Source organism: Lagopus muta, chromosome 17 (assembly GCF_023343835.1).
Source record: "Lagopus muta isolate bLagMut1 chromosome 17, bLagMut1 primary, whole genome shotgun sequence".
NCBI lineage: Eukaryota > Metazoa > Chordata > Aves > Galliformes > Phasianidae > Lagopus > Lagopus muta.
In genome coordinates, this window is record NC_064449.1 from 3,184,933 (window position 1) to 3,211,368 (window position 26,436).

The following is a 26,436-nucleotide window of genomic DNA, read 5'->3' on the forward strand; positions in this document are numbered from 1 at the left end:
TTCTGGGTCACCAGTGCCAAAGAAATCAGGGTCCTAATGGTCAACAGTTGCCATTGCAGGACGGGTGCTGGCAGGAGCATGGCACAAGGCACTGCATCTCCAAGGGGTTTCAGTAGAGCAGGTGTTTGTATCACAAAAACATCACTGCCAGGACAGGGGCCACCTATCAACAAGTCCTCCTAGCTGGGTTGGGTTCCTGGGGCACATCCCCAACAAAAACCACACCAGATGGCCGGAGAGAAATGTGCATTGCCACAATTCATGTTCTGACCGTTGTGAATAATCAGCAGCTCTTTGGTGCCTCGGCTCTGTCACAGAGCAGCAGCCAGCCAGGCCAGAAAGCTGCATCAGCCATCAGCTGTCCCAGCCAAAAAGCTGCTGGGGTCTGATGTGCTGGGGCAGCTGCACAGGGTTATACACAGTTTAATTGAGCTGTAGGAGAGTTTATTCTCTGTAGGAGAACTCCATGGACGCAGAGTCTAGAGATGAAAGCTATAAATCCAACGTTTATTTCTGCAGGCTTCTGGAAGTCCAAAGCACAAGTTTTGTTTAAAATGCTTCTGTATCAGTCACTTGCTTTGAAATTAAAGCACCATGAGAAAGCGAGGAAGCACCATCTGAGCTGATGTGATGGCACACTCTGCTGCACTGTGTCCTGATCAAAAGGGGCATAAAGCCAAATAAATAAATAATAATAATTATAAAGAAAGAAGCAATTCCACGGACTGTGATTACCTGGAAATCCTGCCCCTGGTGAAGGCTCTTCCCAGAGACAGAAGTGCCATGAGGAAATTGACTACAACTCCCAACATTCACTGAAGCCGCTGTTAAGACAAACGTTATCCGGGAACATCCAAAACAATCAGAAAACGAAAGCAAGCCCCAGTGGCTGCTGGAAGCTGTAGTCAGCTCTCCAGGTGCGAACTACGGAGTAAAAAGGTATTGAGAGCCGCCCTCCTCCCCAGCAGAGCCCAGCCGGGCTCTGAAGGAGAGGGCAGCGAGCAAGAACGAAGCGCTATGCCCCGTCAGAGTGCCCTGCTCCCTCCTTGGGCCTTTCACGCCAGCCCAGCATTTCGGGGGGATTTTTGTCCAGGGCCCGCGGCGCAACGGGCCAGAGCCGATCGCGGCAGGCGGGCGCAGCGGGGACGGGGAGACGCGCGCCCGGCACAGACGCGCGCAGCGCTCCGGCCGTCGGCAGCCACCGCCGCGCCGCGTCCGCGGGGCCGGGCAGGGGCGCCGAACGCGGGGCGCGGCGCCGAGGGGCGGGGGCCGGGGGCGGCGGCGCTCCCCGCCCAGCAGCCGCAGCCGCGGGCCGGGCGCGGGGGGCGCAGCGGAGCGGCGGCGGCGGCGCGCAGGGCCATGTCGGCGCCGTGCCCGCGCCTGCCCGCCGCCGGGTCAGCACCGGCGGAGGCGGACAGCGCCGGCGGCATGGAGCCGCCCGCCGCCGCCGCCGCCGCCGCCGCCGGGGCCGCCGCCCTGGAGCTGGCCCTGGAGGAGGAGCTGGCGCTGCTGGCCGCCGCCGGGGAACCGCCGGAACCGCCGCCCGCCGCCGCCGCCCGCGACCCCGAGCTGCTGTCGCTGATCCGGCAGAAGGAGAAGGACCTGGTGCTGGCCGCGCGGCTGGGCAAGGCGCTGCTCGAGCGCAACCAGGACATGAGCCGCCAGTACGAGAGGATGCACAAGGAGCTCACCGACAAGCTGGAGGTGAGGCCGGCCCGCAGCGCTCCGCAGGGCCCCCGCACGGGGCCGCGTTCCCCGGGAGCCCCGGGTTCGCTCCCCTTCCCCGATCAACCCGGGCGCGGCCGCGATAGAGAAGAAAGGGTCGGAACTCCCCTCCTAGGCCTGGGGTGCTGCCGTCCCCGCTCCCCGGCTGCCGTGCGGGCCCGAGGAGGGGCTGCGAGCCTCGTTCGGGAGGCCCCGGGTTGCCGCTCTGCCCCACGTCCCAGCCGGGTGGGGAGACGCGCACCGTGCAGAAATGCCTCGTAAGTTACATTGATACCGAGGCACGGGGCGTTTGGAACCGTTCTGCTGAAGCTGTTGCAGCTGAGGCATTAGCGTGGCAAGAGATAAGCCCCGCTGATAGGTTTCTGCTTGCTGGTTGCTCTGAAAAATACCTACAGGTATCTCAGAGCCGTTTGCCGGGGGCCTGGTGGGTTGAGCTATGCATTGGTTTTTAAGGTTGAGATGGAGTTATTACAAAGAATAAGAGTCGTGTAGGCAGCTTCCTTCAGAACAACTCTCTCGCACGACAGTGTACAACTATCTTCGTTTTAGAGATATTCTTGCAATGTTCCTTCTCTGAGCGAGCAGCAGAGCTCCTAGTTGCAGCACAGCTTCTCACCTTCCTGGAGAGAGTCTGAACAATGCTCGGTTAACACCCAAATTTCAAGTAACGGCCCTAGGCCAATTCTTTGTGCATTCCTACATATTCCCGTGTTCATTCCTCACGGATTTACACCCCTCGAGTACTGTCAGATTCATGACATTACTGCACAGCCTTTGTTCTCAGACCTCTTTCTTCCCAAAAGGAGAAATTCCTCCCTGTTGTTTAAACTCAGCACTTCACCGTAGCTGCTCCCTTTCTCTTTGCTGTTCGGTTAGAAGCAGTACTGAAGGTGACATTTGCCCAAATTGTGACTTAGCAGCGCTGTTTGTCAGACCAGAATTTCTCACACTGTGACGATTTGCTGGAGTGAATGTTTTCGGGTTGGTCTTTAAGCAAGAGCAGACGTCTGTAGCATTGTGCTGACGTGGATTCCCCATGAGTTGGAGTAAAACCTTTCCTATCATCCAAGAGAAATGCACAACGTGAGGCACTTCCTGGGCTGCCCCTTTGTGAGTTTGGGGGTCTCAGACACAACTATCTGCAGAATGTAAAGGTGAAAAGGAGAGGAGAAAAAACTCAGGCTTTACAGTGCTTAAATAACATTCCCCAAATGTTTACCTCCGCTTTTATGGATCCATTTAGGAGGTGAAGGAAAGGATGAGAAATTCTGCCAATTGTTTGCATTTTTCATCCCATTGCTATTGCTCCAACTTTCCAGTTGAATGACAGGTTCTGGTTTTTCAGGTGATGCAGCTGATAGAAGTTCCCTGCTTAAGGGATTTTTTGTCTGCTGGGTTTATCAGATCTGAATCTGTGATCCTTGACCCACACAAACCTGAACAGCAGTATTCTACAACATTGCAATCCTTGTTTAGATTAAAAGATAGCTTCTTCTTGTTGCCACTGAAGTGAATTTCACAGTAAGCTTTTCCTTCTTGGAGGAATGGGAAGGAAGGACTCACATCCCTTAACCTCCTTCCCTACACTGAGAGCTCTCTGATGACCAGAAGCAAAGTCCCAAATGAAATCCTTGGTGACAGCTGCACTGCCATAGTGATGTATGAGCAGCATTCAAGAGGAGAGATTTCCCCCCCCAAGTTTGTTATGGGAACCTCTCCATTTCCCAGCAGCCAACGTGCTGCTCTTCTGATGCTTTGCCTGAAGACTGGTTTTGCAGTGTTGTCACCACACTGGTGAGAAACATCTCTTGTTCCTAGGTCAGCTTTGTTACCTGGGGCAGTGCACACACAGGGCAGAGACAGCTGCTGCTGGCCAAATACATTCTGGTTTTGCAGGTGTGGCACTGAAGCTCAGTGTTCCCACAACCCGCCCCTCCTCTGATTTCAATTAAAACTCTGAATTTGAGTTCATGTCTAAACATACAACTGTAATAAACTGATCTTTGATCCCAGTTTTATCCTCCTCAAGTGGTTGAGGCATTTCGTATCTTGTTCTGTTGGTACAGAGATGTTTGTCTCATCTCAGCTTTTTGAGGCTGAATGTTAGGAAAAATATCTTCTCCAAAAGAGCAGTCAGGCACTGGAATGGGCTGCCCAGGGGTCTCTGTCCCTGGAGGTGTTGAAGAAATGCTTAGATGTGGTGCTAAAGGACATGCTTTAGTGGGCTTATATTGGTGGTAGGCAGATTGGATGATCTTGGAGGTCTTCTCCAACCTTGGTGGATCTATGGTTCTATGAGTGCAGGAGCAGGACACTATGCGTGGCACGGGTTTTCCTTTGCACCAAGGCACTGAAGTGGTTTGTAAATGACCAGCAAGGCTCGTTGGTGGCTTCTAAATCACACGTGGGATGTCTGTGTGTGCTAAGGAACTTCAGCTGCACTGCTGCTCCTCGGCAGGCTGAAGTTTCACCTTCCATTTAGAGAAGGACCTGGATCTTTCTCAACGTTGCCTAGCAGTGAGAGAGGCAGAGCTGTGAAATACAGCGTTTTTAGTGCGCTGCTGAAAGCGGAATTGTGGCTGCTCCAGCCACCCTTAGTTGTCACGGGCCTTGCATTAGGATCTCCCACTTAGTGCATTCAAAATGATGATTGTAGTGCTGAGTATTTGCAAGGGGTACTCATTCCTTCAGCATCTGGCAACACAGGAAAACACTTGGCTTTGTTTTTACCCCTTGCATCTGAGGGTTTTCCAGAAAGTCCTGGATTTGCAGAAGGATTTGAGAGGGTTACAAGCAGGGCATTGCTACATTGTGCTGAAGAGTGCATAGAAGATTTAGGGATAAGATCAAGGAGACAATACAGCATCTTCTGCAGAGCAAGAGGGGTGAAATGTTAGTGATAACACAGGCCAGAGGCTGCTGGGGAAGTGCAGAGCTCTGACATTCACTGCTGCCCAGGAAGGTGACAAAGACCCTGCAAGGCAAGCTGTGTGTCATCAGCACTAGGCACCCAGGGGAAACAGCCACCTCACAGCCTGTGTTCCTAACAAGCAATAAAAAGCCACTTCACACAAATGCAGTGCAGTTTTCTTTCCCTCCTAGCAGGTTTATTTTCCCTTCCTAACATAAGCGTCATAGGGGATTGCTCACTGGGGGATGATAACCTGGGAAAAATGCTGCCGGTGCTGGGCCCAGTGGCTTTCTGTTCTTTGCTGAGACATGTTCCTAAAAGGCTGCGAATCCAGTAGAGAGTAGCAGCAGGTTATTGTGGGGGACAGAAAACAAACAGCAAGGAGAGGGCTCCTGCTCTTCAGGTTTCCCTTCTGATCTCAGGACGCGGCCACGTCCCAGTCTGCGACTGCTCTACAAGCACACACGTGGTGTCAGGCACCAAGGGAAATCCGAGCTCAGATTTTCAGAGCAGAGATTCTTTCAAACGGGCACAACAAATCTATTTTGACCTAATTTGCAGCTCTGTATCAGTCAAGCCCTCATTTAACTGAGCCTGTAAGGCATCTGAAAGTTCCACCAGATTCATGCTGCCCCTTGTTTTGCAACCAGTCCTAAGCAGAGCAGTTTCCAGAACTGAGAGTCTTTTCTGAAAGATTTGCAGCCCGGAATGTGCACATGTCACATCTAGAGAAACTACTTCAGTGCCTTCACTGCCACCCCAGAGGGGACTGCATCAAACAATGGAGTTACTGTGGACTATCAAATCACCAGGCAACTAATTAGGTCAGGAATAGAAGAAGCAAATGGATAGATGATTCAACTGTTGTTCATAAGACCCATATGACAAGAAAGATGCCTCATCTAGCTTCCTCATCAGCACTGAAGGTACAATTTGTGTAATTTTTACTACAAAGGCAACTTTTAAAAGAATTCTGCCACTGCCCACTGAAATTAATAATAATTCCTGCTCTGGAATTAGCTGGGCTCTGCCAATCGATTGGCCTGCCTGACCTATATTTTCCACTTATTGCCATGCAGCCTGCATTACTCATTTGGCAGTTCTTTCAGTAAAAATTCAATGTGCTGATGCAGAGAGGCCAAGGACAGGCCAACTGCTGGAAACAAGAAGCAAGCTTAGTGCTGTGACCTGCCCTGACATGGGTGGGACTGCCACCTCCATGCACCGCCGTGCTCTACTACCATTCTCCTTCCTGCACCAAAGCACTCGATGCTGAGCATGAAGGAGGAGGCAGCTCTCACTTTTTTCCTCCCTCCCTAACCTCTTCTCCCCCTCCCTGTTACCTATAGCACCTGGAACAAGAGAAGCACGAGCTGCGGAGGAGGTTTGAGAACAAGGAAGGAGAATGGGAAGGAAGGGTGTCTGAACTGGAAAGCGACGTGAAGCAGCTGCAGGATGAGCTGGAGAGGCAGCAGGTTCACCTGCGGGAAGCCGACCGTGAGAAGACACGGGCTGTCCAGGAACTCTCTGAACAGAACCAAAGACTCCTGGACCAGCTCAGCAGGGTGAGTGAGCGTTGGCATAAACGTTGTGCTGTGTGGGTTGTGGTCATGTAACACACGGGTACCTTTCTCAGCTCTTTGTATCTCGATCTGAATTGGCAAATCTGGCCTTCGTTTATGAATAGGCTGAGCAAACATGAAATGCAAGAAAAAAGCACATCTGGGGCAGGGCCAGAGAGCTGAAAGGCTCTTTGCTGACCCCCGTTTATAGTCAATGTCCATTGACTGTAAAGCTATTAAACTGAATGCACCGTGCTGTTCCACAATGGTTTGTCCCTGCAAATAATTTTGTGATGTGTAAATGTCTGAGAACCTACTGAAGTTCCTTGGGATGGCATGTTTCAGCAGAGCTCAGCCTCTGAGTGAAAGAGGATTTGGAGTAAGGCTGCTGCAAATCAGCCTAATTGACTGACTCTTTCCAGCACAGGTTTCATCCTGACAGCAAAAGACTTAACAGTTGCTGCCTCCTCCCCTAGATGCTGACCTGTCTTCTAGAATTAAGAATCTTGTCTTCTTCTTCCCACTGGACAGTACAGATCATAATCTTAACTGCTTGGGAACACTGTTACTCCAGCAGAGGAAAGCATTTCCTCACCAGTTGCACATCCCCAAAATAGAATAGAACAAAAACGTGCACCAAAACTCGTGCTGAAGAGATCCACTTAAGGGTAAGAGTGTATTTCAGACCAGGTTCACTCAGAGGTAGGTCTCCGGGGCTGGTTAAGATATGGTTTAAGGGGTTGGGTCAATAGTTCAGTTGCAACACTAGGACAGAAGACTGAAATGGGCCAAGAATAAAGGCCTTTTCACTTGTCCCTGCTCAATCTGGGTGTGCTGTTTTCCTGTGCCTCTGGAAGAGGTCTTCAGTAAAATATTTTATACTGGAAGTTGAAAAAAGAAAAATCATTCCTCATTGTGCTACAGGTTTTCCTGTTAAGTGCTAAGGAAGTCACTTAGTCTGTAGATTAATTGGTGTTAAAAAAAAAAATAGGAATAAAACACCCTTCCTTAGCTTAGGAGAGCTGCTAAATTTACCACTGTTTTTAAAACAGTATCTCCCAGGTGTAACAGATGAGTAGAGAGGATCTCCTACCTCTTCTCTGGGCAGAGCATCTCACATACAATGCAGATAAGAGGTTCTATTGCAGATTTCCTGTGTAATGTCAGATTTATCATTTATCTAAGGCCAAAGATTTGGCTGTCATTAGATTTGGTGGCCCTCAGGGATTTCCTGTGAATGCATGATTTGCTTTGCTGGCTAGGAGATACCAGATCTGTCGTGGTCCCAGTGTAAGTAGGTAATGAGGACAGTCTAGAAGGTAGGAAAGGAAAACCAAACAGCTTACTTTGGGCTTTAAACTGGATGGGATTATCCTCAGTTAACACTTGTGCTGCAGGAGCCTCTCACAGCCCAGCTGCTCAGTAAAGCCTTGTGCAAAGAAGCCAGCAAGTTAGGTCTACCAGCAGTGTCAATACATGGGTTTTGTTCCCTCCGCTCCCTATTACTGCCAGAAATAATCCTCCCACTTCAGAATTATCCCATCTCAGGAAAAAAAATGGTTCCTTGGCACTAACCTCGCTGCTTCAGCCCCCCCTGCCCCCAGCTTTGTGTAGGGGACCAGATGTTCTGCGATGCTCAGACGAGCAGAGGAAGCAGCTTACTCTTGCTGTGGCTTCCTGGCCAAGATTCTCTGCTCAATGGCTTTGTTACCTGGTGAAGACTTGCCAGTAACTCAGATATAGCTGAGGACATGGTAGGTGTGCAAACAGCTTTCCTGGAGTCATGAGAACGTAAGCAAACCAAAGCCAGGTCAGGAGTGGTTTGTTGCTCAGCCAAGGCTTTGGTTGAGGCTTTTAAATATCTCAGCCCTTGATTACTGCATACTTGTTACACCGTGTTTGCAGTTCAGAATTTCTAGTTCTCTTGCTCTGAAGTGGTTGTGTATGCAGTGTTTGAGGCAGCAGTAGTGCCTAAGCCCTGGTCACCCACATCATTCTGGCCCGTTAGTGCAGTAAACAGATGCAGCTACACAGACACACTTGCCTACAGTTGTATTGCCATAGGCTGGGGTCTCTCTAGAGATCACAAACTGATCACCAGCAGAGGAAAAATCCAGCAAAGGTGGGCAGTTACAGCTTCTGATAGCCTCTGTGCCCCCAGCTCTGCATTTTTTGTCGCAATGCTCTGTCTGGGAGGAGTACACTGAGAAAAATCAGTGATAAGGCAATTAAAGCTTCATTCAGAGCCTCAGCTCTACCCCCATCTGTCACTGGGTCCCCTACTGGAGGTTTCACTCACAGGAGGACAAAGAAATGTTGCTCTCTGATATGAGTCATTCTATGCTAAACAGACACTGGCTCTTTAAAATTTAATTTCTACAGATTAGCAATTAACACCTCATGGCCCAGTTTCACAATTCTTGAGCATCTCCCTGGGAAAGGCACCAGGCTCTGTACATCAAGTAATGGTCTCAGCCTCACAACCTACCAGCCCACATCGTCCAGCTTGCTTCTTTGGGGGGTTCCAAGCTTCTACCCCTTCTACCTTAGAGCCAGGCAGCATCCTCTAACTCCTAGCCCTCCTCCTTCCTGCTGTCATACTCTTTTACTAATTAAGCCTTAGTTCTTTTTTTTAATTCATGCTACTTTTCCCAGAGATGAAGGGCCAACTCAACCACATGCTTTTTTCCAGTATGAACCTGGCACAAATGCTAACCAATTGAGCACACACTCCCACACACAGATAGCAAAGGGACCTAGAAAGCTCTGACTTGCAATTAAAGCATGGGACTGGAAAATCCATCCTTGATGCTGGCACAGACTGGCAAGGAAAACTCAGCATTGAGGATTTAGAGACTGTTGCAGTCTCTAGAACTGGGGATAACTGTCTTGCCTTAGAGTTAGGCTACAATCAGGTCTGTAAAATGACTTGAGGTCTTCAGATGAGATGATGATACAGGAGAACTTTACATACCTAATAACAGTAAGTAGGCTGTAAGGAACTTTGCCTCTTCTTGCAATACAGCCTTCTGTTAGAAGCAAAGAACCACACTGAACAGAGATACCAGCCAGATTCTAACAGCATTGGACAATATGGAAATGAGGTAAGGCTGGGAGCTCGTAGTGAAAGACATGACTCAGATGCCGAAGATCAAGTTTAAGATCTTCACAGTAACCTTATTTTTTAATTTTCTATGTGATGATTGCAATCCCTTTTGCATGATTGGATTTCCCTCCCCCTGCTTCAGCATAGCAGAGCAGGTAGTACTTCTCAGCAGTGCCCATGCCAAACAAGATGCTGATTTTCACCTGGGAGAGCTGCAGAGCACACACACCAAGGTATATACAGCTCACCATCGACACTCAGAGTAAAGGAGGCAAAGCACAGCTCCACCAAGAAAGCCATGGCTTGGAAATCGTTTTGTATCCAACTTCTCCAGTCTCTCCCATCTGTTTCAGTTCTCCATTTGGAAGAAATAAATAAAATCCTTATCCTTTAAAGTCATAAAGTAAAGGGGGAGAATGGAGATGGGGAGCCACGTAGTGAAAGCCTTCCTCTTACATGCACCCACAGCAGCAGCCACAGCAAGAGTGCTGTTCCCACCTCAGGGCTTCCAGGAGCTACTAATATAAATAGCAACAGCAACCTTTGCCTATATTGAGGCAACATATTACTACTTTGTCAGGAAGTGAATGAAAAAAAAAATGACTTTCACACTGTTTCTAAGGAGCTTTACCAGATGGCATTCCCACACATTTCCTGCTACCAGCTCTGGGCTCCTGGAGCTATTTGCTGCAACTTGGGCAAGGATGCATCCTTCCTAGTTCTGTTGGGTTTCTTTTCTGGTACACCCAGTACAAGGCAGTAATCTCACGACATCGAGCTCAGGTAGTTTTTGCAATGAAAGTTCCTTTTCAGTGGCAGGAAGCAAAGTGTCATCTTGCACTGCTGAAATAGCTCTTTGTTTAGAGAGGAGCACTGCAGCATCCCTCAGAGGGACCCTCAATCACCAACTTCTTATATTCCCTCAGCATCTAGTGCCAACACACTGCTACAAAGAATGAGGTTTCAGTCAGTCCCTTTGATAAAGAAAGGCAGCGACCAGCCAGCCCTCAAAGTCTCCAAAGGACTTTGCATTTGCTGGCCACAAAACCTCCTTTCAGTGATATTTCAAGGGAAGGAGTTCCATTTCCTGCTTTGTGCTGCAGCATGCAGCTCTGGAGGACCAACAGGCACTTCTTGACTTAGATCTGAAACAAACATGGTGAGGCACTGGAACAGGTTGCCCAAGGAGGCTGTGGATGCCCCATCCCTGCAGGCATTCAAGGCCAGGCTGGATGTGGCTCTGGGCAGCCTGGGCTGCTGGTTGGTGACCTGCACACAGCAGGGGGTTGGAACTGGATGATCACTGTGGTCCTTTTCAACCCAGGCCATTCTATGATTCAAGAATGAACTGAATATGTGGTACCATACTTTGCAAATCACTTGTGCTTTAAATATCTCCTCCGGTGGTCAACAACACACTTAGAAAAAACAATGGCCTGTTGTCAGTGACTGAACAAGTGTGTCGGGCAAGATTTGGTGCTTTTTCCATGCCAGAGATGTGCAGCCATTACCCTATGAGCTGGCTTGTCTTTAATTACTCATTTCTAATGTACGGATGCTTAATGCAAGCTGCCTTATGTCTGTTGAGTTGTCTGTGATAGCACAGCAGGGCACATTTTGAATCTCCATGCTTAACATGGAAGCAAATCAGGCTCAAGCCAAGCACTGCTTTGGGGGCTTTATTTTTTAGATAGAGCCCCAAGTGGTGCAAAGCTGAAGAAGAGTTACTGTGACATTTCAAGGTGTGAATCAGTCACTACACTGAATTCTTTGTAAGACTGTCATGGCAAAATATAAAGTTAAACGTTCACTAAACAAACTTCAGAAACGAGGATGGTGTGAAGAGCCCTGCATAGCAAACCTTGGTCTGCTTCGCCTCTGGACAGTGCAAATTCAACAGAATGGAGTGACTGCACAAACCAGGGCCAGCCACTGAAAGCAGCAAACCTCCCACTGACCACACGAGGCACCTGCGCCTGCCTGCCCCCTCTGGAGCATCACCAAACCCCAGCAGCACGTAACCAGATCCCCATCACCTGCTGAATACTGATTACTGCGCAGGCAGGAATGGCTTCCTCTTACCAGCTACTTCTCCCCTAGCAGAAAGCACTTGTTAATAATTCAGCTTCGTGCCACATCAGGACTGGAGCGCCGAGGCTTTCTATGCTCAAGCTGTAAATATAGGACGTGACTGCAGCTGCATGTTCTCTCCTGCAAAGTCCTACAGTGAAACAAATCAGTGCCCTAGAAGGCAAGAAGACATCTCGAGGTCACTGCTCAGTGGGGTTCCATCCATCTGGGTGAAGGGAGCCAGGCAGAAGGAAAAGTTCAACCCCCCCAGTGAATGCCTTGCCAACCCTGCAGCACCCATTAACCCCATTTCAGGGCACCCAGAGCTTTGGGAACCAGCAGGGCATAACTGTAACAAACACCAAGGGAAGAGGAGCAGGCAGGGGAACAGGCACTCCCAGAGGCTGCTCAGAGGTTTTGCACCTATCCATTTCAAGCAGTTTCTTTTCCCTGTGTCCTTAGGTTACTAGCAAGCAGTGGCAGAATGGATTTCTATCCATTCTTCTGGATGTACACAGAATGAAACAAGGGCACGCACTGCTAGCGAACCACAGCACAAAGTCCTCTGGAAGGAAAGAGTTAAAAATCACTGAGGTTAAAAACACGTTATGGGGAAAGGCAGAACTGCACAAATCCCTGTTCATGGGGAAAAGGGAGAGCATTCATCCACCCACAGGCTGGATGGAGCCCCAGGACAGGGGACCTGCACCCCACCATCTGCAGGGACCCTTTTGCTTGCTGCTAGGCAACAGCACACCACATCACAGCAGGTGATGTTGCCACGGCGACTGGGTGTGATTCTGCTGCTTGTGATGCTGTGACAGTCAGAGGACACGCAGGGAAACGCATTGGTGACGTCCAAGGCAGTGAGTGGTGGGGGCCGCGGGCTCGGCTCGCTGCCAGGATGTGTCCCTGGCATCACCATTTCATCCCCTTATTTCCTCTCCTGCTCACTGCTCTTTATTTAAAATAAAAATTAAAAAAATCACTCTGGAGATCTCCTGGCCCAAAGCAGCCTGTTGTCCATGCCACTCACAGGGAGATTTTCTAGCTGCTGCTCTACTCAGAGTGACTGCCAGGGCTGGGCACTGTGTGCATCCACCCTCCAGTGAGCCCTGCTCTGGGAGGCACAGTGCAACAGGACTGGTTGTTTGTCACAGCCCATCTCCCATCTTGGAGGCTGGTGGTGCCCAGGTGGAGCCACAAACACTGGCCCCATGGAGCAGTTCCAGAGCTCAGCCATCCCATCCTCACACCATGGGCAGTTCATCAGCTGGAATGAGTGTCCAGAGCACCATCTAGGTAACACCTATGTACAACTGTTTATCACCTGGTAATCAGCTGTACGCTGTTCTTCCTTGTACTCCAGCCAAGCCTAGCTCACATTCTGCCTTCACCTCTAGCAAGTAGTTCTGGAGCAGACCTCAAGGCTTTCTGCAAGGCTTTGTGCCTTGGCAGATGGGCAGCATCACTGAGCCGTGAGTACCTGAAAGCAGGAATCCAACGTGGAATTGAAATTGAACTTGATAAACGATCATAGAACCATAGAATGGCCTGGGTTGAAAAGGACCACAGTGATCATCCAGTTCCAACCCCCTGCTATGTGCAGGGTCAACAACCAGGCTGCCCAGAGCCACATCCAGCCTGGCCTTGAATGCCTGCAGGGATGGGGCATCCACAGCCTCCTTGGGCAACCTGTGCCAGTGCCTCACCACCCTCTGGGTGAAAAACTTCCTCCTAATATCCAACCTAAACCTCCCCTGTCTCAGTTTAAATCCATTCCCCCTTGCCCTATCACTATCCACCCTCATAATATGACACGGAAATAAAAATCTGAATGAACCCTTCATTCCCCTGTTGCACTGTACTAAAAATTTCAAGTGGCTATTCTGTTTGGGTCCAGGTCTTGATGTTTACAGGAGCTGCTTCATTATGCAGTAGCTCAGAGGTAAGGAGATGTGGGAAGAAAAGATTTTGTAGGAATATTTCTGCTTATTCACACTTGCTGTAAACACTTCCTCCAGGATATTCTAGAAAGTAGGACACAGAAGGTGTTTGCATCCAGCCACTGCATTACTAGCTAGAACCAGAGCTAAACATAATTGAAGGCTTAGCACATCTCTACCCAAGAAAAAACAATTAAACATTTGGTCTTTCAAGAGCCATTCCAGGTTATAAACTTTGCATGCATTATAATGAAAGTCTTTAAATTCCTTTTTTCTTTTAAGTAGGATTGCTTTTTCTAAATGTAATTTGGTAGGCAGCTCAGAAGGGAGGTCTGCAAGCTGTGTTAGGTGCTCTGATTAGCCATGAAATCATAGAGGCCCCTCGCAAAACAGCCTAAAGCTTCATCAAGTGCTTTGTTCAGAATTGCATTTAGCAAAATCCTGCTTATTTTGAGCACATACAGAGGATCAGTGAGATTCTTGGTAGCTTCTAATAGAGGCCACAATGCAATGGAGACATGCCATGCAGCTGGGCAATTCCAGAACAGATGGGAGCAAGAAGCTTCCCAGAGGTGAGAGTACAACTGGTATCAACTGATCTTTCATGCAGAGAAGCCTCTCAGTAACGTGAGGTCAGATCATCCTGCTGTTAGTGAATATTGAAGGAAAAAGGCCCCAGGGAACACACACAAACAACACACCATCTCTACGGCTTTGGAACACACGTGTGTTTTTACTCTGTGTGGGCACAAAGCAACTTGGGGGTGAGGGGGGGGGGGGTCAAAACAAATGCAAACAGGGAAGGATTCAGAGAGGTTCCAACCTTTGCTTGAACATGAGATCTCGAGCAGATTCAGCTGCTAGGGGAGCTGTGCTTTCCAGCAGAATTATGCACGGATGATGCCAAATGAGAAGGTCTCAAATGATGGTGCTTTGCCAAAATCTACCATCTCTTCTGAATTATGTGATCGTTTTTCAAATAGCGTCCATTGATCGGCTGCAAAGCTGCATGGGGATTTGCTAACTCAAATGATTTCTGTAGTTTTTGCCTCTGATCCAGAGAGATTTATTTCCCTAGGCTTTACTGAATGTTGTATTTCACTTTGAGTACAAATTCTTCTTAAGCGTGGTGCTGACTTTTCCCTTTCCACCTTAGCACTGGAGAGCATGCTTCTTCAACAACTGGTAAATATTCAAAGCTTTAAAAGCTCAAGGCAAAAGTGCATGAAATTGATGATTTCAGTAATATCTCCTCTTCCTGGGGCCATTCTGTCCCTGGAGCACTGGGGCTGTGTGCACATCCTCATCCTGCAGAACTGCAGGCAAGCAGGCAGCCCAGAAAGCCACTATTTAACCTGCTCAGGCCCACTTGGCTTGCTTTGGTGGTATGGAGGAATGAGCTCACTCCACAGGGAGGTGGAGGGCAATGATGCACACTTGGGAACATCATTTTCTCCCCACCAGAGGCAATTGCATATCCCTGATGCTTCTAAAGCTAAGTAAACGTAGACACCTTGAGACCTGTCGGCCACCCCCTACTCTGAATGGGTGCCTCTGCAGAAACATCTGGGATGGCCACCACTGATTTGCATGACCTAAAACAACTCAAAACCCACCCACAGAGGATTAGCAGATTGATTTACTTCACGTAGAGAGGTCTCCTCCATTCTAGGCATTATCCAACCCGGCAGCTCAGAGCTACTTACCGAGATTAACTCTGGCACCACGACACACAGTGCATCAGCTGAGGGCTGCCTCTCAGTGGTTCCTTCCTTCTAAGGAAACCACTTGCATCAAGGCATTGAAAACCTGGGAAACTTCATTTTTTCTCCCCTCCTCCCTATCCTCCATAATTCTCTGTTAAGAGACAGTATCAGGCCAAAAAGCTCAACTTGTGAAAGGAAGGAAGGAGACAGGCAGCCCTCACTCCTTTGTTACAGATCACTGCCTTGCCTCAGTACATGGGAGGGAAGGTTTGCCCTGTGTGGGACAGTGGCAGTTTTTGTGCTCCAGGTCCTCCATCAGCCCTTTCTCACTGCCAGAGAGCACACAACTGAGAAAATGTCTTGCTATGTGAAACATGCAATGCAGGAGCCTTTCCTAACAGCGTGAGCTTGTTTGAATGAAGACACGAGTTTTCCTGCTTCTCTTAAGTCTCCCTAAGCAGAGATATAAGCCAACTCCAGGTCAGGGCAAACGGCCCAGCCTGAGCAAAATGCCCGTTCAGATCCACGTATCAAGCAGCACATGATGTTAGTTAGCATCCCCATCCTCTGCCAGCTGGCCTCACTGGGTTCACCCTAAGGACACTCTGGCCACTGCCAGAATACACACTTCTCTGCCTGTATATATACATGCACTGCTTTCCACTCTCCCTTCCCCTCATGCTGTCTGCCATTCAAGACATTTGCAGGAGGCACCTGCTAGTGTTTCAAACACGTGAAGTGGATGGTTTTCATTAAGCCTGTGTCAGCACCGCAGCCCATAATGACTTGTTTGTACATACGGCCTGCTGGACAGCTGGGCAGCCATCTCAGCAGCTCCCATCCGCCCCTTCACGTGACAGCAGACGAGACTTTTGCAGGATGAGTTGGAAACCTGAAGGCCAAGCTGCTGCTTTAATATCATAGGGAAAGCCTGTGCTTTTGCAGCAGCACGGCTCCCATATTTAGCACAGAGGTGGTGATACTTCAGAGGCATTCAAAGAATCGCTTTTTGGTGCATTCCACCAGCATCGTTAGGCAAACGGCCATAAATACCCTTCTTGCATATCTTGTCTCGCTGAGATTATTCTTGTCTCCTTGGCAACTGTCAGATGATGTATAATGCCAGCAGGGATTAGCCTCAGTGAGCCTGATAACCCCTGTGTAAATTCCTGCTCTGTGAGGAGACCTGGCAGGACTCTCTTCTTTCCTGGTAACATTCAAGTGTTGCCATAAATAATGTTAAATCCAAGAACCTTTCAGTAAACCTGAGTAAGGATGAAAACTAATATGGTGCTTTTTAAGTGATAGTATGTCTTCTGTCCTCCAGAAAAGCAGTTTGAGACACGTGGATAAACGTGGTGTCTCACAGCCTGACAAGTAAAGCTGTGTTTTGAACCAGCGCTTAAGAGAAGGCTTGTGCTGAAAACTTGGCCTCTAATATCTTTATCTCCTTTGTTCCTGGATGCCAGCGAGGATCACGCTGGGAAATTCCAAATCCCCCACAAGAGCTTAAACTTATGCAGTGCTTTTAAAGCAATTAATTTCTGAAAAATAACCTGAATTCAGGTCAGTGTTTGAAATCCAGGTGCGTCCTCTGACATCTGCATCAAAGCTTTCTGCCCCATCAAGCAGCTAAGGCCTGCACCCTCACCCAGCTGCTTGCGGACACAACCAAAGCATCACTTCAGTGAGGCACAATTCCAATACCACCAGTTTTCTGCATGCAGAGCATTTGTCCAGGTAACAAAACACACTTGGGCTTAGTGAGGAAGAAGTTGTTTGTCTCCAGGTAGGCTGCCTGGACTGCCAGAGCTAATGACACACAGATGAGACCCATCCCACAGCAGCGTCCTAGCTTAGGAAGCAGAGCAGCACCACGTGATAGATGGCATTGGGGGCTTTGGTGCACAAGTGCCATGTTTAAACCACTTTTTTTTTTTCTCCCTTCAGTCCCTTTCAGTTCTTATAATCCCTCAACTTGGGAGCATCTGTTCTAATTCAACAGGACAAAAAGAAAAAAGAAGAAGAAATCACCCAGATATTCTTATTTTTGCTGCAGTGTATTGCTGTAATTAAACACACAGATCTCTGGCACAGTGCTGCATTGATGTGATGTATCATGGCTGATATCCATCAGATATCAGCTGGAGAGCTGAGGAAGGTCTCCAAGACTGTTCCAGGAGTTAGGTCACAAACCAGCCAAGGAAAGGGGTGGTGGGGAAGCCGCTGTGGGCAGAATAAGAAAATCCAAGTCTTGGCACAAGCTCCTTAGCAATGATGCAACATGATTTCCTTACATGCTTCCGTGGATCTGTTTGCTCCCCAGCCATCTGCTCACTGCAGCACACACCTTGTCACATGCTGGACAGGGAGAGGAGTCAGCAGCCTAAAGCAGGTGGTTTAGCACAGGAAGGATTAAATGGTTCTGACTGAACTGCATGCCTGTGCTCCAGCAGAAATTTTAAGCAGCACCATTTTAGACACTTCTCAACACAGCAAGAAGTCAGTAGATGTAATATTGCTACCACAGGCTTGTGCACAAAGAAATCCAGCTGCAGCAGCAGGAGTGAAGTATTTGCTGGGAGCCAAATACCATGATCTCCTGTCACTGATCACATTATTCTTGCTTTCTGGCAGCAAGAGGAAGGGAAATTAAATCATTTAGAGGCAGTGATGCTAGGATAGGTCCCAGTTTAGAATCCTGCTGTAGTAGCGTAAAAAGCGGGCAGCAGATCTGCCTGCACTCTAATGCAGGATAAGCCACGTGTTCCTGCAAAGCAGCCCTCACCCTCCTTTGAAGGCAAAGCAATTAAAGAATGGCTGCTTTGATTTCCAGTTGAAATCTAAGCACACTCAGGATTGCAGAAGGAAGCCACTCCCAGCAACTCAGTAACTTATCAGGGAGTTTTGGAAGGTAAAGAGCAACCACTGACACACCAGTTCAGTTGTGCTTTATTTGGGGTAATTTAACGGGCCCTCTTACTGTTTAGGGCCACAAAGTACATAAACGTGGTACAAAATGCTCTCATCCATCCTGATGCTTAAAAAACACCAAAACTGACAGCATTTCCCACCTCACTTCTATAACCCAAATGGGGCCCATGGACATTTCCCACTCCATCTCTGAACCGCATCACTGAGGTTCAAAGGAAGATATTGGTGGAGGAGGGGAGTCCAGAGCTGTCCTTGCTCTGCCCATGCTAACATTGCCAAGGATGCCTTTAGCCACCAGGAGAAAACATCTTAATACCAGACAGAGAGGACAGGCTGTAATTCTCACAGCCCCTATTATCACAGCATTCCCAATCTCAACCCTTGTGCCATGCCTGCAGAACCCCACACCTGAGCAGCTTACAGCTCAGCTGCATGGACACCCAGGCTGTGCGCCTCCCCTGGCCCCACGTCCCCCTGGCACCTGCTGCCCACCAAGCACCTGAGTCCAGGATGCTTTTTCTGCATCAGGGCAGTTGTCAGAAAGCAGCAACCTCAGTGCCAGCAGCCACACTGGGAATGATACCTCTGAGCAACAGCTCGGACTGCAAGGGAAAAAAGGGCTTTTGATTCAATGAAGCATGACCTACATTTGAAAAAACTTTGGCTATGGGTACAAATCTAGGAGTATGTGCGTGCCAAATTTGGGGCCCACAGCCAAGTACAGAGCCTTTATCCTTTTCAGTGGGCTCCCATTCACATGGAGTTACAGAAAGAGGCTCTTTCCAGTCACTGGAACTGATAATGCATTCTCCTGCATGTCCATGATTTGGCACGTATACTTTATACACCATCCCACAGCATGTGCTGCATTCACTCTGTTTTTGGAGCTAAGTTTGCTGCCTGCATTTTCTCCGTATATTTTTCCACCAAGCCTGGCTCCTTGTAAGACTTAAAGTACCAGAACGCCTGTGTGTTTGCCAAAACCTGTTATTTTAAGAAATTCATGCAAAAACTTCATAAAAACAAGACTGTGGGAGGACAAGACTCCAAGGAGAGATCCATATTCTTGTTTCTGGACTCTCACGTTGCCCAGTGTCTCTGGCAATAGCAATACCTATGCAAGGTCTTCAGAGGAGACCAGGCTGACACGTGCACAGGATCTGCCCATTTTCAGAAATGCACTCAGCTTTCGAGCTGAGTTACAGGTGCTATTCAGAAACTCTATCCTGGACTTGGAACAGACCTGCTGTGGTTTAATTTAGCAGCTCTGTCTCGTGCTATAAATCACTATACATATTGCTATCGAGGTGCTCTGAAGGTCAAGGCCCTGCCCTGAGGATCTACAACAAAGGCCCAATCCTTATAGTGCTTACATCTGTGGCACTGCACAAAAAGGTACACAACCACTTCAGTGCTGGAGCATCTGCTGCACTGAGTCATAAGCTGAGCCACATTAGTGGAGACAGAGCAAAGTGGAGCAGAGAAGCGTGCATATACTCACTGCACACAGACCCACACTTTGTGCATGACTGTATTCTACTTAAGCAGATCAGGCTGCTCAGATGCTATTACTAACACACGGTAATTATCTTTTGTCAGTGATCACCAAGAGCAAGGTCTGCCTCGTGTTAGAAGTCTGCTCCAAAGACCTCGTGTTCTAAAGAGCCAGCAAAGGACAGCAATTCAGGAATAGCTGAAGGCAGCAAGAAGTATTGCTGAGTTACATGATATCTCCCAAAGCTTTTTGCCTGCACAAATCCAGCATGATTTTGTCATGTTTAGAGTGACAAATCAAATACTAGTTGACCAGGAAATAGATTATATATATATATATATTTTGAAGTGAGATGCTACCTGTCAGCTCCAGAACCATCTTCAACAAAACACCTTGGGATGGTTTTACTTAAGCACCATAGTTGTGATGTGCTGTTGTTTTGGTTTTTGGAGGCTTTCTGACAAGCCTGTCCCTTTGTGTGTCCCTCACCTTTCATTTGTGACTGACAGGTGCTGTTGGTGATTAAAACAGACTCATAGAATGGCTTGGGTTGGAAATGACCTCAAGGATCACCAAGCTCCAACCCCCCTGCTATAGGCAGGGCCACCAACCTCCATATCTAATACCAGACCAGGCTGTCCAGGGCCCTATCTAACATCTCCTTGTGAAGGGAAGGCTTTGATGAACTAATAATTTTATGGAAGTAATAGCTTGAAGCTGGGGCTTCCATGCTAGCTAATATTAACAGTTTATATACAGTTTTCCAGCTCTCCTTATTTTTCTACAGAAAGTAACTACAAGTTCTACTGTATCAACTACAATAAGCATTCTGCAGAGAGCATCTTCTATCTCGCCTTAGTCAAGCCAAACAAGGAAAAAGATTTCTTTAACTCCCCTTCCTCTGGGGTTTGAGATAAACTGCTCAGGATGTCACATTTGGTGCTATTCTTGAGATACAGGTGAATACAAGTTACTGGGAGATGTTTCATTAGCTGCCACATCTAACTCCCAGGTCAACATATCCAAGTTTAAATACATATCTGTTTTAGAAAGTTTTCTCCCTTGTCTCAAAGCTTCCTCATAGAAATGAAAAGGTTTTAAGCCAACTCCTAGAATTTAGCTCCAATATTTGTTTTGGCACCCGCTGGTTTCTCAAGTACAGGAACAGACTTTGCTGTTTCCATGCAATCGTGTTTGTGAGTGCAGGTCTGAGCATGAGGTCTAAATACATTGGAAGGCTTTTAGTTTGTATGTTACCATTAAATCCCAGAAGAATGTATCCTAAGCTTAAGAGAGTGCATAGGTGAAGATTTTAAAAGCATGTGAGCATTCCTTCCCAGATGCCTGCTGCTAACTTGCCATCACGTATGAAATATCCTCAGCAGAACACAGTTCATTTTCCTCGCAATAAAGGAAGAGTGCTTAAAGCCATTGTAAGAGACTGCAAGGAGCTCAGTTATCATGCCTTGCTCCTAGGCACACAATTGATTTTTGAACACCTCCAGTCTGAAGCCTTAGACTAAAACAATTTCATTAAAATAGATTAAATTCAAGAATGGAGATTTGCTGTCATAGGAGCATTGAATGGCCCGAGTTGAAAAGGACCACAACGATCATCTAGTTTCAACACCCCCCCACTTCATGCATAGTCCTGGCTTCTTCTTGCTGCAAGGAAGGACAACAAAGCCTCTCAAGAGCAGCAGTGTATGACACACCAATCTTTGTCTCCACCATCATAAGCATCTATTTTTTCTTTCCAGATGGCTTTAATGACTGTTATATATTCATTTTTCCAGCTTATCAACTAATCAGGCGTGCCATATTTCATTAGGCTACCACCTGACCCATGCTTACTGCTCACAAGAAGTTTACTGAAAGAAATATTTTCCATCGTTTGAGTTGAGGAGTCAAATTGAGCTTGAGAACTGTGAATTAAAACCCCCACATTAGAAATAGCATGGCCAAAATGCACTACCATGAAAAAAATATGGCTTTTGCAAGGGAAAAATAACTTATGGAAAGAAAGCGTTAGAAATTACCAAGCAGAACAGACAACTGAATTTATTGATGCAAAACACAGACCGTTCCACTTTCAAACATTACCAATTCTCTTTGTTAGATCAAGGCAAGACTTTGGAACCAGACCTGGGGGAGTGGGGGTGCTTCTGCTAACCTGAAGGTCCCAAACACTGCTGTAATAGCGAACCTGAGCTGTGCTCCACTGAAACCGGCCTGATGGTTCCTCTCAGTTCTAATGTAGAATCATTGACTTGATGGAAGCTATAAGCCTCCCTGCTTCCAGCTACAAGCGCATAACTGAACTGCAGAGCAAAAGATGTTTGATTCAGTGCCACGTGCATCATCAGCACAGAGCTGGAAGAGCTGCTGGTGTTCCTTCTCGACACCCAGGAGCTGAGAGCTGCCATTAACAAGCCCTGGAACCAGCTTTCCATCCTGAGCCCAGTGACAGGCATCAGCCCTGGGAGCCACTGTGCAGGGCCACCTCATCTCCCACAGAATTTGCATACGGAGAACAAGAGCCACTTCTTGCACTATTTAGCATCGCGTGTCCTCCAGGCACACTTTGTCCTCTGAGTTATCTCCAGCACTAATTTATTGCAGCATTGAAAGCAGCGGGCTCCAGCAGTCCCTCCCACAGGAAGCTGGCTGACTCATTTTTCCACACACTCTATTTTTCTCTCCATAAGAGCCAAGCGCTCAGGTCAAGAATAAACCACAAAAAAAAAAGGGAGGCTTGTGTTTAAGCACCTTCTAAAACGTGCATACAACAGGCACCCACTTGTGGAGCTATTTCTCCCAAACAATGAATCTAGAGTTATTACACCCAGCCTGAGATACCCCCATATGGCACTCAGCTCTTTGCTTTTGCTGTGAGCAGCAGTTCCTAATCCTGTAAGATGATTTAGCCTAAGATAATGGCTGTTGGCTTCAGCCAGCCAGTTGTCTGTGTTCTCACAGACAAACAAGATGAATGCCACCATTTGACACTCACTCCACTGAGCTCTTTGCCAAAACTGCTCAGATGTTTACCTTGCAAACTAGTTCTCTAAATCAACCAGATTTTTAGGGAAGGAAAAGAGAAACGCATTGCCAGGAAACCCTCAATTACCCACTCTTCCATGCTTTGCTTGTGATTCAGCAAGAGCTTACTCCCCTATTAGAAGGATTTTTCAAGGACCCTTAGAAAGAAAAAAAAAAGCACATTATTGTATTACCTGAATGTTAACAGCAGCTATTTCCAGCAACATTTCCAACTCTCCAGCTACATGAAACACAGGAAGCAACCAAAACCAGCCAATGCAGGCAGTTTTCCCCTTCAAAAGGGGCTTCAGGTTGAGAACTGAACATCTAACACTCTATCAGCAACTTCTCATCTCCTAGGGGAAACACAAGCCCTACCCCTCACACAAAAACAGGCCAGCTACTTCCATAGGCCAGCTCCCCTATTGGCCCTTGTGGCTCAGGTGTGAGACATCTGGGCTGATGCTGCATTAACCCTTTGCTACCCACCAGAACCCCTTGTGTCACTGCAGTGTGCTAAGAGGTAACCACTCTCAATCTTGTCATTTTTAATTTTAAAACTCAGGTTTTCAAAGCCAAGCGTTTCCTATTTGTCCCACAGAAGGGAAAAACTGAAGAGTAAAAGACAGATTTGCAGCAAAGAGTTTTCACTTTCATGCAAGCTATAAAGTATCTCATTCCCAAAATACCATGACTGTGTGACAAGTGCAGATTTTAACATGAGATGCTGCTGCCTCCTCTGTTTCATAAAATAGGTTTAATGCTACGGCCAAGAGACATTTCCCATCAGTAACCTCTCCTGAGCTTGTTGCTTGGAAAAGAGCAATTCCAGGTCTTCTTGCTTACTAAGCTCCTGACTTTGGCAATTAAGAATCCTCATCCTTTAGATCTTTCATTCCTTTTTTTATTTTATTTTTCTTTATTGACAGATGAATCTTGTGCTTAAAAGATGCTTATTTGTTTCCTCTTTTGTGCATCTGCTGTTAGCATAGGATGCCATGATCACTCTGGCTGTCCTGCACTCTACAACGCCAGTCTGTGCAGTTGATGAGCCACCAGTGGAGGTCAGGCAGCATGCTGCATCAAACCCTTCTGTCTGAGTAGATATGGATTTATTGGCTCTTCAGAATAAGAAGGAATAACAATAACAACAATACACCCCTATGGGGGTGTAAGGAGTGTTGCAGATAGCTGAGTGTGAAAGTACATGATGCAAAGGTACCAAGTGCCAGATACAGAGTAGTTTGCCTGAGTTGCACTGAAAAAAGAAGGTAATAAAACTGCTCTGTATTCTGCTGAGAGTTTCACATAAATGTATGATTTCATGTTAGGAGCCAATGAGGACTCTGCTGGCTGGATGCTGTGTGTCTCTACTACAGCCACCTCATAGGTCTCACTTAAATGGAAGAGCTGCAGGTGGGAAGCAAGGTCACTGGGGAGTGAGCTGAGGGCTGAGATGGGTCCTGAACAGAAAGAAATCTGTGCTAGGAAGTAAATCTTACCTGCAGTAGCTCAGCAGGTGTGCTCTCACTAGTGGGATGTGCCCTGTGCTTTATGGAGTGTTAACAGTACCACAGTGGGAGCAGGGAGTCCCTTGAATTCAGTGATGAGCAAATTAATGCAAGGTGTAATGCTCTCTGGGGTTTATGAATTTAGCACTAATTAGTGCTTCTCTTATCTATTTTAGGCAAGTAAATCTTCAATATCCCTTGTTAAATTGGAATCATCTTGTTTGTAGAAGCAAATCATATGGCAGCACTGATTTCTTTACCCAGTTACAGTCTGCTCTGTCTTTGCATTCTCTTTTCCTTCCTGACATGACTTATAACCAGATATTCTGTATAAAGTTAGATTTATGGAGTGAATATTCTCCCCAGAGAAGGTTTTCTTTGAATGAAACTGACCAGCAAGGCGTTCATTTCTCACAGCCAATCCCAAATGTTACAGAGCCCCTCTTGACAGGAGTGACCCACCGTATTTACATTGATTTTCAGAGAGTCACTGAGGTTGGAAAAGACCTCTCAGATCCCCCAGCCCAAACCCAGCCTGCCCCACCATGCCCACTGCCCACGTCCCTCAGTGCCACATCTCCATGGCTCTGGAACAGCTCCAGGATGGTGACCCTCTGCCCCTTGGGCAGCTGGTGTAGCCTTTATTGTATAGGAAAGCACTGATGGGGAAGAGAAAGCACTACAGCTTGTATAGTAAGAGTAGAGCCAGCCTGGCTGAGACAGAGGAACATCTTTTCAGTTCAACAGACATGAGAGCCATGGCTTATTTGAGTGGTGAATGGAAAATGTAGATAGAGGGTTACATCCCCTGATGACACTGATGTCTGAAATAATCAATAGGGAGCTCGTGGTTTAAAACAAACATGCACAACATGCAAATGCTGACAACAGTGTGATAACCCATGCAGAAACCATGTGAAAATACATCATAAAACCTGCAGAATATTGGATGCTGTCAAGGTGGCTTCCTGTGTGCTATGCAAATTAACGTGAAAATCTCGACTTTCTAATCAATTAGAAGGGATAATTTGGCAGCAGTATTAATAACCTCAGAAACAAATGTAGCGTGAAAGTCTGCAGCACTGTAGGGAGGGTTGTGTGACCTCAGCTCAGCTCAGCAGACTTTGCCTTGTCTATGAAAACTCAAAGAGTGATACACATGCATCAGCCATTTCACTGCCTAGAAGAAGCAGATGAGGATTTTTCCTCATTCTCCTGTGTAAGGAAAGACATGATGGGGTCATTCCTGTTTATTTCTGTCAAACTGTTACTCAAGGATAGTATTTTGCACTGTATGAGGCTAAAGAATTATTTTTACTTTTCTCTACTGTGCCAGATAGAGTGCAAATGGTGTAGGCTGAGGCAACAACACTGTCTGCATTAACTAGCAGCAGGGGAGTCCTTTCTTCCTTCAGAGGGCTGCAGCTGCAGGAATAAGATGTGTGTGTAAACTAAGCAGCAAGTAGATAAATTCCAGATGATGATGTAGAGGTGGTTAATACAAACCTTACAGTCCTGCAAGCACTGTAGAACTGGAAAAGACCTTTGAGGTCAATTCATTTCCCTTCTGTCATAGGCAGGCCTCTGAAAGACTCTGGGTGATGAAGTGATCCAGCTCCACTGCAAAATTCATTTTTGCTACCATTCCTCTTACTGTAATTGTGCAAGAAGAGGAATCTTACTGCAGCTCCTTGGAAACTTAGAAATCTTCCAATTCCCAGCCTCAATATACTCTTACCCAGTTTATTCACATCAGCTCTTCTGCCAAAATTCTGCTTCTGCTTTAATAGCACTTCCTTCTGTGTGCTTATCCACGATGTATTTATAGGGAGCCCTCCCTCATGGCATGAGATGAAACAAGCCATCCTCTTTAAGTCTCCTTCCATATAACAGATTTGCCATATTCTGGATCACCCTTGCAGCCCTTTCCTTCACCTTCTCCAGTCTGAGCACAGGGACCAGAACCAGAACCAGCAGCTAGAGACTGTCTTACCAGAGGTTTTACGATGCCATTAACATTCCCTTCTTTCTCACTGCTATGCTGTGTGCTTGTACTGTCTGCACCTGGAATTGTTCAAGCATATAGATGGCATTTTGCAATTAACCGTTGGGTGCTGGCATGCCATCTCATCTCGTACCACTTGTGCTCGTTGAGAGTGTGGTCAGCATCTCACAGGCAAAGTCCTTCAGTGCTTCTCATCTGGTGCTTTCTCATCCTTGATAGCCCCCGCGGAGTATTTCAGCACAAAGATGTTCCAGCAGCCTCTACAAATGCAAAGTGAATCATTCACAGAAAGCACAACTCATCCATCTCCTTTAGTGTCACCAATTAATAGCGGCTCAGGATGCCTTGAGATCTATAGCTGCTTAAAGGAAGAAAAACAGCCAACCCCATCCTACAGTGCTGTGCAGACATTGTGTTTTGTGT

The 26,436-nt window shown here is 47.3% G+C and overlaps 1 protein-coding gene across 3 annotated transcripts in view; it reads left to right on the forward strand.

The window, feature by feature from the left end:
• The first annotated feature begins 1,017 nt into the window (after positions 1 to 1,017).
• Positions 1,018 to 26,436, forward strand: part of BICDL1 (BICD family like cargo adaptor 1) — a 47,372-nt gene continuing 21,953 nt past the window's right edge. For all 3 annotated transcript variants that reach the window (XR_007380287.1, XM_048963780.1, XM_048963781.1), the window contains exons 1-2: positions 1,018 to 1,704; positions 5,986 to 6,201. Coding sequence is in view for 2 of the 3 variants with exons in the window: in XM_048963780.1 (XP_048819737.1) it covers positions 1,018 to 1,704; positions 5,986 to 6,201 (903 nt within the window). In the remaining variant the exon portion in view is untranslated. The remainder of the gene's footprint in view (positions 1,705 to 5,985; positions 6,202 to 26,436) is intronic.